We start from the raw sequence: 14,584 nt of genomic DNA, 5'->3' as shown, positions 1-14,584 counted from the left end.
ACTCACCTATCCTGTGGATATATTCCACTGAGCTGGTTGGAAAGTCATAGTTGATCACCAAGTTCACACCTTTAAAATCAATCCCTCTTGCTAGCAAGGCTGTACAAATCAGAACCCAGATTTTTCCTGCTCTGAAACTGTGGACTGTGTTATCTCTCTGGTTAACAGAATATATATTAAATTGTTTTAGAATGAAAACAGGTACTTCATAAATTTAATGTCAATAGTTTAAAATCAAGTAGTTCTTCTGAGTTTCAAAGTATATATTTGACTTTACCTGTTGTTGTGTTCTCTCTGCATGAATAACATCCACATTAATACCTTCATATATGAGCTCATGAAAAAGTTCTTTAGCCCTTTCAATGGACTGAACAAAAACAAGAACAGGTGGATTGAAACCCTAAAAGAAGACAAAAATTGGCATACATAACTCAATCAAGAATACAATTGGTCATTATTTCATAATTTGATTGTAGCTTTTAAGAACCCAATTCAATTTAGTGTACTTTCTTGGCCAAATTTCTTGGGCTAGTGGTCTAATTCTGCCTCCATCTTCGTCACCATTCTCTCCAACTGGTTATTTCCACTCAACTTGAACTATATTCTCCATCTTGCTAATTCCAATAACGTTGTCTAATCAATCCCCCTACACCCCCCTATGGTAACAGATGCCTAAACTTTGAAATAATCATCTCTTGACTTCTGTGCCTCAAAACCTTTTTTTATTCTGCTTAAAATGAAATAATTATCTTTTTAATTCATTGGGTTTTTTGGGTGAAATTAATTTTTTTATTCTTATGGATTTAGGGGTAGAGGTGCATTTGTGTTACACAGATATATTGCATACTGGGGAAATCTGGGCTTTTAGTGTACCCATCACCCCAATGGTGTACACTGAACCCCACAGGTGGTACTTCATCCCTCATTAACTCATTATTTATCCTAATTCTGGTGCTCTCCCCAAGCTTAGTCCTTGGTTCTCAGTTCTTTCAATATAATCTTTATTTTACTGAGTTGAATCTCTACTACTATCTCTAAGTAAACATTTTTTTTTTTTTACTACATCTGATGTCTGTGAATCTAAGCAAATTATTTTTACATTTACACTATCAAACCCCTACTCTCTCTCAAACCAGCTTTCTATCTTTTTAACTGTTCATATTAGAGTTTCTTAGCCTTTTTTTTTTCTTTTTTTTTTGAGACAGAGTCTTGCTCTGTTGCCCAGGCTGGAATACAGTGGTGCAATCTTGGCTCACTGCAACCTCTGCCTCCCAGGTTCAAGCGATTCTCCTGCCTCAGCCTCCTGAGTAGCTGGGATTACAGGCACGCACCACCACGCCTGGCTAACTTTTTTGTATTTTTAGTAGAGATGGGGTTTCACCATGTTGGTCAGGCTGGTCTCGAACTGCTGACCTGATGATCCGCCCGCTTCGGCCTCCCAAAGTGCTGGGATTACAGCGGTGAGCCACCACGCCTGGCCGAGTTTCTTAGCCTTTTTATGATGGCTTAAACATCTCTTCTGGAATCTAATGAAAGCTAAGAAACTTTCTAATAAGTAACTACTCATTCACACAAAAATCTTACGTATAATTTTAGAGGGTTTGCAGACCTCCCAAAGCTCATACATGGCTAAAAATCTCTGGTGTATAATCTCCAAGGAATATCCTGGAAAACCTTAAATTTCCTAGTACCAAATGATTCTCTTAAGAATTTTAATAAAATACATTTAGCATTTACTATGTGCCAAGCACTATTATATAATAAGTACTATGCTTGTACTAATGAATTAATAGTAAAACAGCTCTATGAGGTAGATATTATTATCCCATTTTACAGACAAGGAAAATGTGGAAGAGAGGTTAAGTTGTGCAAAGCTATAGTGGTGGAGCTAGAACTACCCAAGTAGCCTGGCTCCTGAGTCCATGGTCTTAACCACTAAAGCAAACCATTCTATAGTCACCAGGTACTTGCAAACTTTTCCCTTTTAGCCTCCAACTATACTTAATGTCCCACCACTAAGGCTGCTGCCCTTATTTCTTCCTCATCTCTGCCTACCCCAGTTTAAAAGCCTGATTGGTTTCCTTACTTTCCATCTTTCCCATTACAATTCACCTTACATATTACTGTTTAACTAATTTTCCTTAAAAATTATGTAGTCACAATTAGCCGGGCGTGGTGGCAGGCACCTGTAGTCTCAGGTACTCGGGAGACTGAGGTAGGAGAATGGCGTGAACCCAGGAGGCAGAGCTTGCAGTGAGCCAAGATGACACCACCGCACTCCAGCCTGGGTGAAAGAGCGAGACTCCACCTCAAAAACAAAAACAAAATTATGTAGTCACATTCTTCAAAAATATCCTGACCCCAGCTTTCCTGTCCCACCTGGTTTTCTTTAATTCCATACCATAAACTGTTTGCCTTAGACAGGTAACTGCTTCATTAGTCTTCAAACACATGGTGTTCACTTCCACCTCTTAAGGGTTTACTCAAGCTGCTCCCCCAGCCGTCAGTGCTCTTCCCCTCCACGTTTTATCCTGAAAATCCTTCAAGGATCAGTTTAGTAGCATTTCTTCTATAAAGCTCAACCAATTTGGCTCACCCTGGTGGCCCCATTATGACTATATGGATGCTTAAAAAAGTACTCTTTAGCCCTTTATGACACTTTATCAGAGACTATCTTACACAAGTGTATTTATTTTATCCCTCTAAACAAGACTAAATTCCAGGGGCAGGGCTTAGGAGATTTCTTGTATTGTCCAGTGCTGACACCTCAGTACTTTTTAACTATGGCTTCTACTCAGTTCTTACTGAAAGGATAAAAACAGAAAACCCCACTCAGTGTCCTACAACACCCCAGTTCTTCTATAAGAAACCAGAGGAGGGATGGAGCAGGCAAATGTGGAAAAATGAGATTCTCAGGGCATCAGATAGATCGTTTCCTAGCCTAATCTGAGCTGCGAAAAGACAACGTACCATATTCTGAGAGGCAAGCTTCTGTCCCTTGGGATAAGAGCTGGGACAACATGCTTCTTAACCATTTACTCCTAGATTACTAAATACGATGCAGGATGATCATATAGTTAGCACAATGTACTTTCTTATCAATTTACCAATGGATTACTGAATACGAGCCAAGATGATGATGATACAGTGCTACCACTGTAATAGCCTCCCACCACTAATATAAGACTTGGCAAACTTTACCAAAATTCAAGAAGGTAATACAAATATACCTTTTTAACAAGTTCTCTCATGGCCAGAAGTTTTCCGGTCTCAGATCCAACAAAGAGAAGCTCTTGTTCTACAGTTTCTACTGCAGAATTCCTGGGAAGAAAATATACCTTGTAGTTTGTAAGAGTTAATTTTTGCTTTTTCCCCTGAACTCTAAATAAATGAAAAAATTTACACACAACTCCAACAAAATCAATTTTTCCACTGTCAATATTAATAAGTACTGAATTATTTATACTTTAACTTGAAGACAAAATTGTTATTTTTAAATGCTTTCTTCTAATTTTAAAAATATCTTGAAATGCCACCCATTAAAACTTATGCTTCAGTCACAAATTTTCAGGTATTTGATTAGTTATAAAAAATTTCTAACTGTAAAATTATTGAGTAAAATAATAAAAATATTTTTAAGGTTGTTATTACACATGGTTAAACATTTTTCATAATGATTAGCAAAGATTTATTTATAGACCAACAGTTAGGGGTGAGATATATTAAGACTTTATTAATACTCTGTAAGATGTTACAATGTACTGGGTTGTATCATAAATATTTTTCCCATTTAATTATGTTTATCTAAATATATTTAAATATACATTAATTATATTTAAATATGTTTAATTTCCCATTGAAATTATGTTTATGGTGAATTCATTCTGCTTTCCTGTTTTTTTTGTTTTTCAAGATGGAATCTCACTCTGTCACCCAGGCTGGAGTGCAGTGGGGCGATCTTGGCCCACTGCAACCTCCACCTCCCAAGCTCAAGCAATACTCCTGCCTCAGCCTCCCAAGTAGCTGGGATTACAGGCACACACCAATTTTTGTATTTTTGGAAGAGATGGGGTTTCGCCATGTTGGTCAGGCTGGTCTCGAACTCCTGACCTCAGGCGATCTACCTGCCTCTGCCTCCCAAAGTGCTGTGATTACAGGTGTGAGGCACCGTACCCAACCCTGCTTTATTCTTATAAACAGGAATTTTAGGTTTAAAATAGGGCATTCTTTACTGTTCCATTGGCTACTTTTTCACTTAATATGGTACTACAAACACTTTTTCATATAGCTACAGTCTTCCTACATCATTTCAGGGGTTACATAATAATCCATCAGGTAGCAATATTATAATTTCTTTAAACTTTTTTCTGTCACTGAGCATTTATTTAGCATAAAATGCTCCCCAAAATATTTTTTAAAAGGAAATATATATCAAGTGGCTCAGTGACATCAAGTTCTTCCTCTGTGGTCCACTTATTTAAGCCATCAAAGAAACTAAATCTTCTAGGTGGCCACAGAGCTCATGTTATACTCTGTGGATGGAAAAAAACACCTAAAAGCATGATGACAGGAATGTTAATATGACAATGTAAAAACCTTCTTTTAGATTACTCTAAAATAGAAAATCCTTAAACAATCTTGGCTTAAAAGAACACATTTCAATCAGTAAAACTCTCTCCCTTGCTAGTCTCAGGCCAAGAAACCTATCTCCTTCAGTCTTTAAAAAAGACTTGTATTTAAAAAAAAAAATCAGTGTGATAATGTTGAGAAACAATTAAATACCTTGCTCCAATGGACACACTGATGACATTGTCCAGGTTGAGTTTGCACCACTGTTCAACATCATACGCAAAAGTTGCACTGAACATAGCTCTTCGGACCTTGTGGGATGTGCAGGCCAGGAAAATGGAAGCCAGCTGGTCTCTGAACCCAGTTTTGCCATCTTCAAACAGTTTATCTGATTCGTCTACTACAAGCCACTCAACACTAAGAAATAACAAAACAACTTGTGGATACTGAACTGAAAGATCCAAGACACTTCACTAAACTGTGGGGACAGTGGACACATGAGGAAGTCAAACTATAATGCTGCTTCTCAGATCCACTTTATCATACCAAAAAAAAAAAAAAATAAGAAACACAAGTAGGTGTTATGGTTTGGCTGTGTATCCCCACCCAAATCTCATCTCGAATTGTAATCCTCACGTGTTGAGGGAGGGACCTGGTGGGAGGTGACCGGCTCATGGGGGCACTCTCTCTCTCTCTTCCCCATCTGCCACCATGTAAGATATGTCTTGCTTCCCCTTCTGCCATGACCGTAAGTTTCCTAAGGCCTCCCCAGTCATGCCCTGACTTGCGGGTCAATTAAACCTTCCGTTCTTTATAAATTACCCAGTCTCAGGTAGCTGTTTAGAGCAGCATGAAAACGGACTAACACAGCAGGAAAAAGGTAAAAGGAAGATAAACATAGCTTAATGTACCTATTCCAATAGCCTCAAAGATACGAGGTTCCACTAACGACAACAGAGCTTTTCATAAACTTCATTAACCCCATCACCATTGCTGAAAGATGCAAAAAGGTCTAGGGGAATTCTGTACTAACTGCTTATCAAAATGTGTAACTTTCTTCCAGACAGGATAGTTTTCTTTTCTATGCATTTTTTTTAAAAACCATTATTCTCAGTGCCAACACGGACTGAAGGTGGCAAACAGCAAGCTCCAAAGACAAAAAATACAAGCAATGGAGGACAAAATATAATTAACTAAATTAAAAATACACACGAAAGACATGAAAATATCATCTATACCTTGTTAGGTCGATTCCGGGGGGATCTTGCTTTAATAAATAGATTAGTCGATTTGGAGTAGTCACAAGAATATCTATAGGAAAAACAAATGGTAGAAATTGCAAAAACAGGATTTATCCCTCTTGAACTAGGAATTAAGCCTCCTCAACTTCAGTTAATAACCTGAAGTGGGAAGTAGTCATAGCCAACAACACAAAACTACTATATCCCTACTTTCCTTTTATTATATCTGAGCAGCTTTCTCTTTTTCTTTTTTTTTTTTGAGACAGGGTCTTGCTCTGTCACCCAGCCTGGATGGAGTACAATGTGTGATCATAGCTCACTGCATGCAACTTCAAACTCTTGGGCTCAAGAGATCTTCTGGCATCAGCATTCTGAGTAGCTGGGACTACAGGCACACGCCGCTGCACCTGGCTAATTTTTATTTATTACTATTATTTTTTTGAGACAGTCTAGCTCTGTCTCCCAGGCTGGAGTGCAGTGGCACAACCTCGGCTCACTGCAAGCTCTGCCTCCCGGGTTCACGCCATTCTCACTCCCGAGTAGCTGGGACTACCACTAGCTGGGACTACAGGCGCCCGCCACCACGCCCGGCTAATTTTTTGTATTTTTAGTAGAGATGGTAAATTTTGTTTTTACTTTTATTTTTGTAGAAACAGGGTCTCCCTATGCTGTCCAGGCTGGTCTCGAATTCCTGGGCTCAAGCAAACTCCCTGCCTCAGCCTCCCAAAATGGCGGATTACAGGCATGAGCCACAATACCCAGCCTCTTCTCAATTTCTAAGAGGAAAGAACAATTTAATTTTCAAACCTTTTTTTCCCCCAGGAAAATCATTTTTTTTACATGGAATTTTATGCAGAGGCCCAAGATTTAAACAAAACAAAACAGATGAAAGCTTATCTCCAAGTGGACAATGTCAAAAAACAAAAAGAAAAAAAAATAAATGAAAGCAGATTATCTGGCTGATATAAGGGTGAGGATGTAAGCCGTTCTTTTTGTTTTTTTTTAAGATGGAGTCTCACTCTGTTGCTCAGGCTGGAGTACAGTGGTGCAATCATAGCTCATGGCAGCCTTGAACTCCTGCGCTCAAGTGATCTTCCCACCTCAGACTCCCAAGTAGCTAGGACTACAGGCATGCACCACCATGCCTGGCTAATTTTTTTTTATTTAAAATATTTCTTTTAGAGATGGAGTCTCGCTATGTTGCCAAGGCTGGTCCCAAACTCCTGGCCTCAAGCAATCCTCCCACCTCAGCTTCTCCATAGCTATAGGTATGGAGAAGATTACAGGTGTGAGCCACTGCACCCAGCTATGCATGCCATTCTTGTCTGCCAGAGTATTTCCATGGCAGATTAAAAATCAATGGTATAAATCAGAATTTTTTAGCCTCAGCACTGTTACCACTTTGGGCCAGCTAAGTGTTCACTGCAGGGGACTGTCTTGTGCACTGCAGAATGTTTAACAGCATCCTTGGCTATAGGCTAGTAACTACAGGCTAGTAGCACTTCTCCCCAGTTGTGACAACTACAAATGTCTCCAGACTATTGCCAAATGTCCCTGTGGTGAAAGGTGGGGGGCAAGATTGTCTCTATTTGAGAACTACCGGTATATATTTATGTATAACTTCTCAGTAGAGTGAGAAGGGGATCGCTTTAGTTCTTCTAAAATTCAAATTTTATACATACATGACTATACTTTAACAACACTTACATAGCAATTAGGATATTTATAATTTCCAGATTCCTTACATGCTCTACATCCCATGTATGAATTCCTTACCAAACTTTTTAGATGATTTAGGTCCAAATTTCTTGGCTGCCACTGCTGCTTTGTGGATCATGTGTATCCTGAATCCTGTTCCCTCAGAAATTTTTATTAACTCTCTGTGAATCTAAAAAAAAAAGATAAAAACATTAGCTGCTAACATACTTGGACAAGATGTATACTTTCTTTTACATGATTAATGAAATAAATCTATTACCAACCCATGAATATCTGAAATTAAACTTATAACAATCTGTAGATTAACCTGAAATCTCAGCATTTTGAAACTTCAATGCCTAATAAGATTCAATAATTTCTTCAGGTGGAATAAACTAGTTCCCAGAGATAAAACTAACCTATTTCGTATTGTTTTCAGAATACAGTACTACTGGCTGGGTGTGGGGGCTCACACCTGTAATCCCAGTGCTTTGGGAGGCCAAGGTGGGTGGATCACTTGAACCCAGGAGTTCAAGACCAGCCTGGGTAACATAGGGAGACCTTGTTTCTACAAAAAGAAAAAAATTAACCAGGCGCAGTGGCATGTGCCTGTAGTCCCAGTTACTCAAGAGGCTGAAGAGGGAGATCTCTTGAGGCCAGGAGTTCGAGGCTGCAGTAAGCCATGATCACACCACTGCATGCCAGCCTGGGTAACAGAGTAAGAATCTGTGGCTAAAAAACAAACAAATAAATAAATAAAAACCAAAACTAAGATGAGTATTCATTTTTTTTAGATGAGAAAAATAAATGTCCAAGAAGGGCTATATTTAATTAGCCTTTCAACTTCAAAGACCTTAAAGCATTTACCAAAGAAGTGTAAATATTAAAATCACTGTGTTTTAGAAACTTACAGAAAGACTTAAAAGACTTGCCCACATTGAGTAAGATCCGGAGCACTGTGCTGTGTAGAGGATACTTGACCATGACAGAAGACGTGGGCCTTGCTTTTTAAGATCTTTTTATTACCTTCAAATAAGAAAGATCACTGAAGTAAAAACCAATCGCATACTCTTCAAAAGCTACAAGTCATACCTGGCTGGCAAGTTCTCGTGTTGGTGATATAATCAGGGCTCTGAAGCCTTTATTTGCGGGTTGTTTCAGCTGCATTAAAATAGGAATGCTAAAAGCTAATGTTTTTCCAGATCCAGTTGGAGCAGAAGCCAGAAGTTCCCGACCCTAAAAACATAGGGTATATTAAATACTACAAAGAAAGTACATAAATTTTTCAGAGCCTGGTCAAATAATGCTACCAGCAATAGAAAAAAACAAATACAATTTTACATAATGAATCTAATCTTTCAAGTCATATCTGCTTTCCTAACATCATCCATCCATGCCACCATCACCCCAACAAAGTTTCTGAGCATTGCCCTTAAATTCCCTTTGAATGAGTGTAAAGAATACGGGTAACTAAAACCCAAAGATAACCCATAACCTAAGTTATATCCATTATTTCAATTTTTCTTTTCCACTAAACTATTGTCAAAATAAAATTATAAAACCAACTTTTTGTCCTGGTATCTGTATTGTTCAATCACTAGGGAAGGTTTCACTGAACAACAAAATGGCTGAAGAAATAAAAAATGGCAATGACCTGAGGGCAGAGTAATTTACAGGAGACAATTTTCAAAAACTCACTGTGATTTTTTTTTTTTTTTTTTTTTTTTTTGACACGGAGTCTCACTCTGTCACCCAGGCTGGAGTGCAGTGGCGACATCTCGGCTCACTGCAACCTCCACCTCCCGGGTTCAAGTGGTTCTTCTGCCTTGGCCTCCCGAGTAGCTGGGATTACAGGCACACGCCACCATGCCCAGCTAGTTTTTGTATTTTTAGTAGAGACAGGGTTTCACCACATTGGCCAGGCTGGTCTTGAACTCCTGACCTCGTGATCTGCCCGCCTCGGTCTCCCAAAGTGCTGGGATTAGAGGCGTGAGCCACCGCACCCAGCCCACTGTGATTTTTTAAGCTTTAAGCTAAAGCCACGACAGAAACAATCTTAAACAAAAATTAAAAGCAAATTTACTATAACATAAGTCAACAGCATCATTTAAATGTATGAATGTATTCTCATTTCATCTCTCAAAGAAAGCGAAAAGGACTAGTATAGAGATGAAAAGGTATCTTATATCCTTTGGAAACCAGAACTGAAGGCCATCTCGGTTACATGGGGAAAAAACCCAACTTTTATTGCTACAGAAACAAACCTCAGAAAAACTTAATGTCCGAAAACCTAAGTTAATCCATACCTCTATCAACAAGTGACTGGGTAACAAATTGTGGTATATTCATACAACATAATACTACTTGGTAACAAACTACTGCTCTATGTAATATAGAAGAATCTCAAAGCATTACGCAAAGTGAAAGAAACCAGAAATAAAAGATTAATGTGTGATTCCACTCATATAAAACTCTAGAAGAGGCAAAAGGAATATACAGCAGTAGAAATCAGAATAGCAGTTGCCTCTGAGCAGGGGCAGGGTGAGGACTGAATGGAAAGGGCACAAGAAAATTGTCTGGGGTAATATATATGTTCTCTATCTTCACTGGAATAGTGGTTACACAGGGCATGCATTGCTGAAACTCACTAAACTGGGCCCTTAAAAATCTATGCATTTTATTGTATGTAAAGTATACTTTAATAATAAAAAGTATTTGGAAAAATAAGTCAGTTTATGTACAAGAACTTTAGAAAGCATTTGTATTTCTGGAGTAGTTCCTGGGCATTATAAACTAAATAATGAACGAATGAATGAATAGAACATAATCCCCATTCTCCAAGGGGTTACACACTAGTAAAATGAAAAAGATAAATATGATTGGTGCGAATGCAAAGTAGTTTAAAATGTAAAATAAATGTTGCAAGTAAAAGAACACACCAAATACCATGGAGAACTGCAGTGTGGGGGAAAGGGTACTAGAAAAGGAAGAAGATCACATCTAGATGGAGTGATCAAGACAACTTTTATGGAGGCACAGGCACTTGATGAACCTTAAAAGGAAGTGAAGGATTTTAACAGGGGAGATAAGGTGGAAAGAAAGAGTTCAAGAAGAGAGGGAAGAGAATGAGCAAACACACAGAGGAAGGAATGTTACAGGCATTCTAGATCTTCATACTCACATGCAGCATAACTGGGATGGCTTGCATTTGGATTGGCGTAGGCATTTGGAAACCTGCATCTAGAATGTTCTGAAGTAGTCGAGAATTGATTTTATATTCCTGGTCAAGTTGCTGAAATGTAGCAATTGGGTCAGGAAGATCAGTTCCTTGGACATGAATTTTGTGTTTATTCCGCAAGAAGTTTATCTGAAAAGTGAAGTAAAGAGGCCACCATGGATATGGCCAAATAAATACATTCTCAGATGTTATAAAGCAACATTAACAGTTTCTGGGATAACCTTTAGCAGCATATGAACCTTTTTCGTTAAATCCAAGAATCAAAACATCACAGATATTAGGTACATTTCATGCCCTTTCATAGAAAACCTTCATAAAATGTCTATGCTTTCTTCATATTAATGTGTTATTGTCATAGTCATAACTTCTAACCTTAAATAAACTTCTTAGAAGGCAGGCATTGAACCCATCTGCTATTTTAATATGGTGGTTAGCATACAAGTATCATTGCTTTTTGATGATTTACCCTAAAACTCTGCTTATTAAAACTGAGTGCCAAAAAGTGGAGTCTAGTAGTGTTGATTTGGTTTGTTTCCCCATTCTCTGGACCAGAGACAGCCAAATTCTGGTTTCTGGGTTACTGAAGCATTGCCATAGTAATCCCTGAAGTGAGCTGAATACACCTCTCCATCAGGAATACGGCAGGTGTACAGCAGACACAAAAAAGGTATATTTGTTGTTTCTTCCATATCCTACTCCTCTTATTCCCAAGTCATAAAATACCTTTCTTAAGAATTCTAACCCTCTAATCTGTGTCAGAGGAAATCCTTCTAAACCGGTGAGCTCAACAGAGAAGAAAGGGAGCCAAATTTTGTTTGTTTATCGAAAGCAGTTACGAAATTTTTAAAATTTAATTCTAAACATACTATCAATCTTGAAACTTGAGCAGGTCAAGAATTTTATATATGTATCAGCAATTTAAACTTTAAAATGTTCACCCACAGCACAAATGCCTACTTTGCTTTAAGTTTTCATTAAAGTAAAATCTAAATGAATGTAATTAACCTTCTATCTTAACAAAACTATATTCACGTTAACAACAGAATAACCCAAATCCAGCGAATAAGTCACTAGGTCAGAAAATATATATACTTTTGGCCCCAAAATATTTTTCTAACCTTTTCTTTTCTGAGATTCTCCAACTTTCCGGAAGTTAGTTTACTTTCTCTCTGAACTTTTTTGTCTTCAATCTTTGCTTCTACAGATGACATCCACTGTATAGTAGCACCTTCTTCTTGGGAAGCAATTTCTAAAATATATTTTTAAAAAATAAAAGATTTTAACAGTCTAGGCAACATAGTGAGGACCTGTCTCTTCAAAAAAAAATTAAAAATTAGTCAAGGGTGGGTGGTGGTGCAAGCCTGTAGTCCCAGCTACTCAGGAGGCTGAGTGGGGAGGATCATTTGAGCCTGGGAGGTTGAGGCTGCAGACAGCTGTGATCATGCCACTGCATTCCAGCCTGGGTAACAGAGAAAAACCTTGTCTCAAAAAAAAAAAAAAAAAGAAAAAAGGTTTTAATCTTGGGTGTATGTGTAGCAAGAGAGCCATACCTTCACACTAAAAAAGGAAAAAGTACAGCTGATGCAACTAGATAAGAGAAAGTAATAGGATGTATAAAAATGGAAATGAAAAGGCAAGTTCTGTGTTGGTATGATCAGAGTTCTGAAGCTTACTATCTTCCCTTTGTTGGCTGTTTCAGCAGTGTACTTAGTATACTTGAAAACAACAGGGGATTAATTGAAAAGCAACTTAAACAATCATAAATTTCTTTCTTTTTTTTTTTTTTTTGTTTGAGACAGAGTCTTGCTCTGTTGCCCAGGCTGGAGTGCAGTGGCGTGATCTTGGCTCACTGCAGCTGCTGCCTCCCTGGTTCAAGAAATTCTCTGCCTCAGCCTCCCAAGTAGCTGGGATTACAGGCATCCGCCACCATGCCCGGCTAATTTTGTTTTGTATTTTTAGTAGAGACAAGGTTTCACCATCTTGGCCAGGCTGGTCTCCAACACCTGACCTCAAGTGATCCGCCCGCCTCGGCCTCTCACAGTGCTGGGATTACAGGCGTGAGCCACCATGCCCAGCCAAATGAGAAATTTCAATAAGGCAGCCACGTTCCCTATATGTAAACAACCAACAACTAAAAAATAAATATAATGAAAGATCTCACTTAAAATAGCAATGAACGGCCAGGTGCGGTGGCTCATGCCTGTAATCCCAGCACTTTGGGAGGCCAAGGCGGGTGGATCACCTGAGGTCAGGAGTTTAAGACCAGCCTGGACAACATGATGAAACCCTGTCCCTACAAAAAATACAAAAATTAGCCAGGCATGATGGCAGGTGCCTGTAATCCTAGTTACTCAGGAGGCTGAGGCAGGAGAATCACCTGAAGCCAGGAGGTGGAGGTTGCAGTGAGCCGAGATTGTGCCACTGCACTCCAGCCTCGGCAACAGAGCAAGACTCTGTCTCTAAATAAATAAATAGCAATGAACATAACACAATACTTTGAACTACTCAATATTATAAAGATAGCCATTCTCCCTCAATCTATGAAGAACACTAGCCAATTAAAAGTAATGGCAGAATTGTTTTGGTGACTAGACCAGCTGACTTAACAGTTTGTATGGGAGAATAAATATGTAAGACTAACCTAATTTTTTTTTTTTTTTTTGAGATGGAGTCTTGCTCTGTCACCCAGGCTGGAGTGCAGTGGCATGATTTTGGCTCACTGCAACCTCTGTCTCCCAGGTGATTCTCGGCCTCCCGAGTAGCTGGGACTACAGAGGCATGCCACCATGTCCAGCTAATTTTTGTATTTTTAGTAGAGACGGGGTTTCACCACGTTGGCCAGGCTGGTCTCAAACTCCTGACCTCGTGATCCGCCTGCCTCAGCCTCCCAAAGTTTTGGGATTACAGGTGTGAGCCACTGTGCCTGGCCTAACCTAAAAATATTTTAAGTTTAACAAGCAAAGACTAGTTCTACAAAGCAAAGACTAGTTCTAATTTCTAAATTAGTTCTAAAACTAGCAAAGACTAGTTCTAATTTCTTAATTTTTTCAACTTCACTGAGGCATAAATATATACAATAATCTGCATATATTTAAAGTATCTAATTTGCTGAGTTTTGACATATCTACACACCCAAAAAACTATCACCACATTCAAGGTTATTTCTATCACTTCTCCAAATTTCCTCATGACACCTTATAATCCATCACTCAATGCATAGGCAACCACCAATCTAATTTCTGCCACTATAGATTAGTTTGCCTTTTCCGGAATTTCATATAAACGGAATCATGTCATATGTACTAATTTTTGTCTGGCTTCTTTCACTCAAGATAGTTGTTTTGAAATTCACCTATGTTGCAGCATGTATCAACAACTTACCGTTTTATTACTAGGTAGTATTCCATTGTATGGATGTACAGTTCATCATTCACCTGTTGAGGGACATTTGGGTCATTTCCAGCTTTTGGCTATAAGCAATGTTGCTATGAAAATTTGTGTACAAGTCTTCCTGAAGATGTATATTTTCCTGTCTCTTAGGTAAATATCGCAAGTGGAATAGCTGGGTAATATGGTAAATATATGTTTAACTTAAAAAAAAAAGTCCCAAACTATTTTCCAAAGTGGTTGTACCATTTTACCATCAACACTGTGAGAGCTTGTTTCTGTACATCCTTGCCCATACTTGGTATGGTCACTCTTTTTTATTTTTAGCCATTCTAATGGGTATGTAGTAGTATTGTATTGTGGTTTTAATTTGCCTGATGGCTACTGATGTTGAATATCTTTTATGTGCTTATCACCATGTGTATTATCTTCTTTAGCGAGTAGATACAAG

General features: G+C 38.5%; 1 protein-coding gene and 1 long non-coding RNA gene across 4 annotated transcripts in view; one reads left to right on the top strand and one right to left on the bottom strand.

Annotated features, from left to right (window-relative positions):
- The window catches only part of LOC134758533 (uncharacterized), a 79,579-nt gene that overhangs the window by 11,575 nt on the left and 53,420 nt on the right, over positions 1-14,584 (top strand). The window lies entirely within an intron of this gene.
- Positions 1-14,584, bottom strand: part of DDX52 (DExD-box helicase 52) — a 30,525-nt gene that overhangs the window by 8,397 nt on the left and 7,544 nt on the right. For 2 of the 3 annotated variants that reach the window (XM_019028431.4, XM_055388405.2), the window contains exons 3-11: positions 11,865-11,995; positions 10,690-10,875; positions 8,601-8,744; positions 7,587-7,698; positions 5,808-5,880; positions 4,783-4,986; positions 3,231-3,321; positions 278-400; positions 7-157 (exon numbers count right to left, since the gene is read on the bottom strand). In XM_019028431.4, coding sequence (XP_018883976.1) covers positions 7-157; positions 278-400; positions 3,231-3,321; positions 4,783-4,986; positions 5,808-5,880; positions 7,587-7,698; positions 8,601-8,744; positions 10,690-10,875; positions 11,865-11,995 — 1,215 coding nt within the window. Of the gene's footprint in view, positions 1-6; positions 158-277; positions 401-3,230; positions 3,322-4,782; positions 4,987-5,807; positions 5,881-7,586; positions 7,699-8,600; positions 8,745-10,689; positions 10,876-11,864; positions 11,996-14,127; positions 14,181-14,584 lie in introns of all 3 variants that reach the window. The other variant, XM_063706501.1, reaches the window with a different exon arrangement.

The sequence above is a fragment of the Gorilla gorilla genome, chromosome 4 (assembly GCF_029281585.2).
Source record: "Gorilla gorilla gorilla isolate KB3781 chromosome 4, NHGRI_mGorGor1-v2.1_pri, whole genome shotgun sequence".
Classification (NCBI taxonomy): domain Eukaryota; kingdom Metazoa; phylum Chordata; class Mammalia; order Primates; family Hominidae; genus Gorilla; species Gorilla gorilla.
This window is presented reverse-complemented; position numbering and strand designations above follow the sequence as displayed.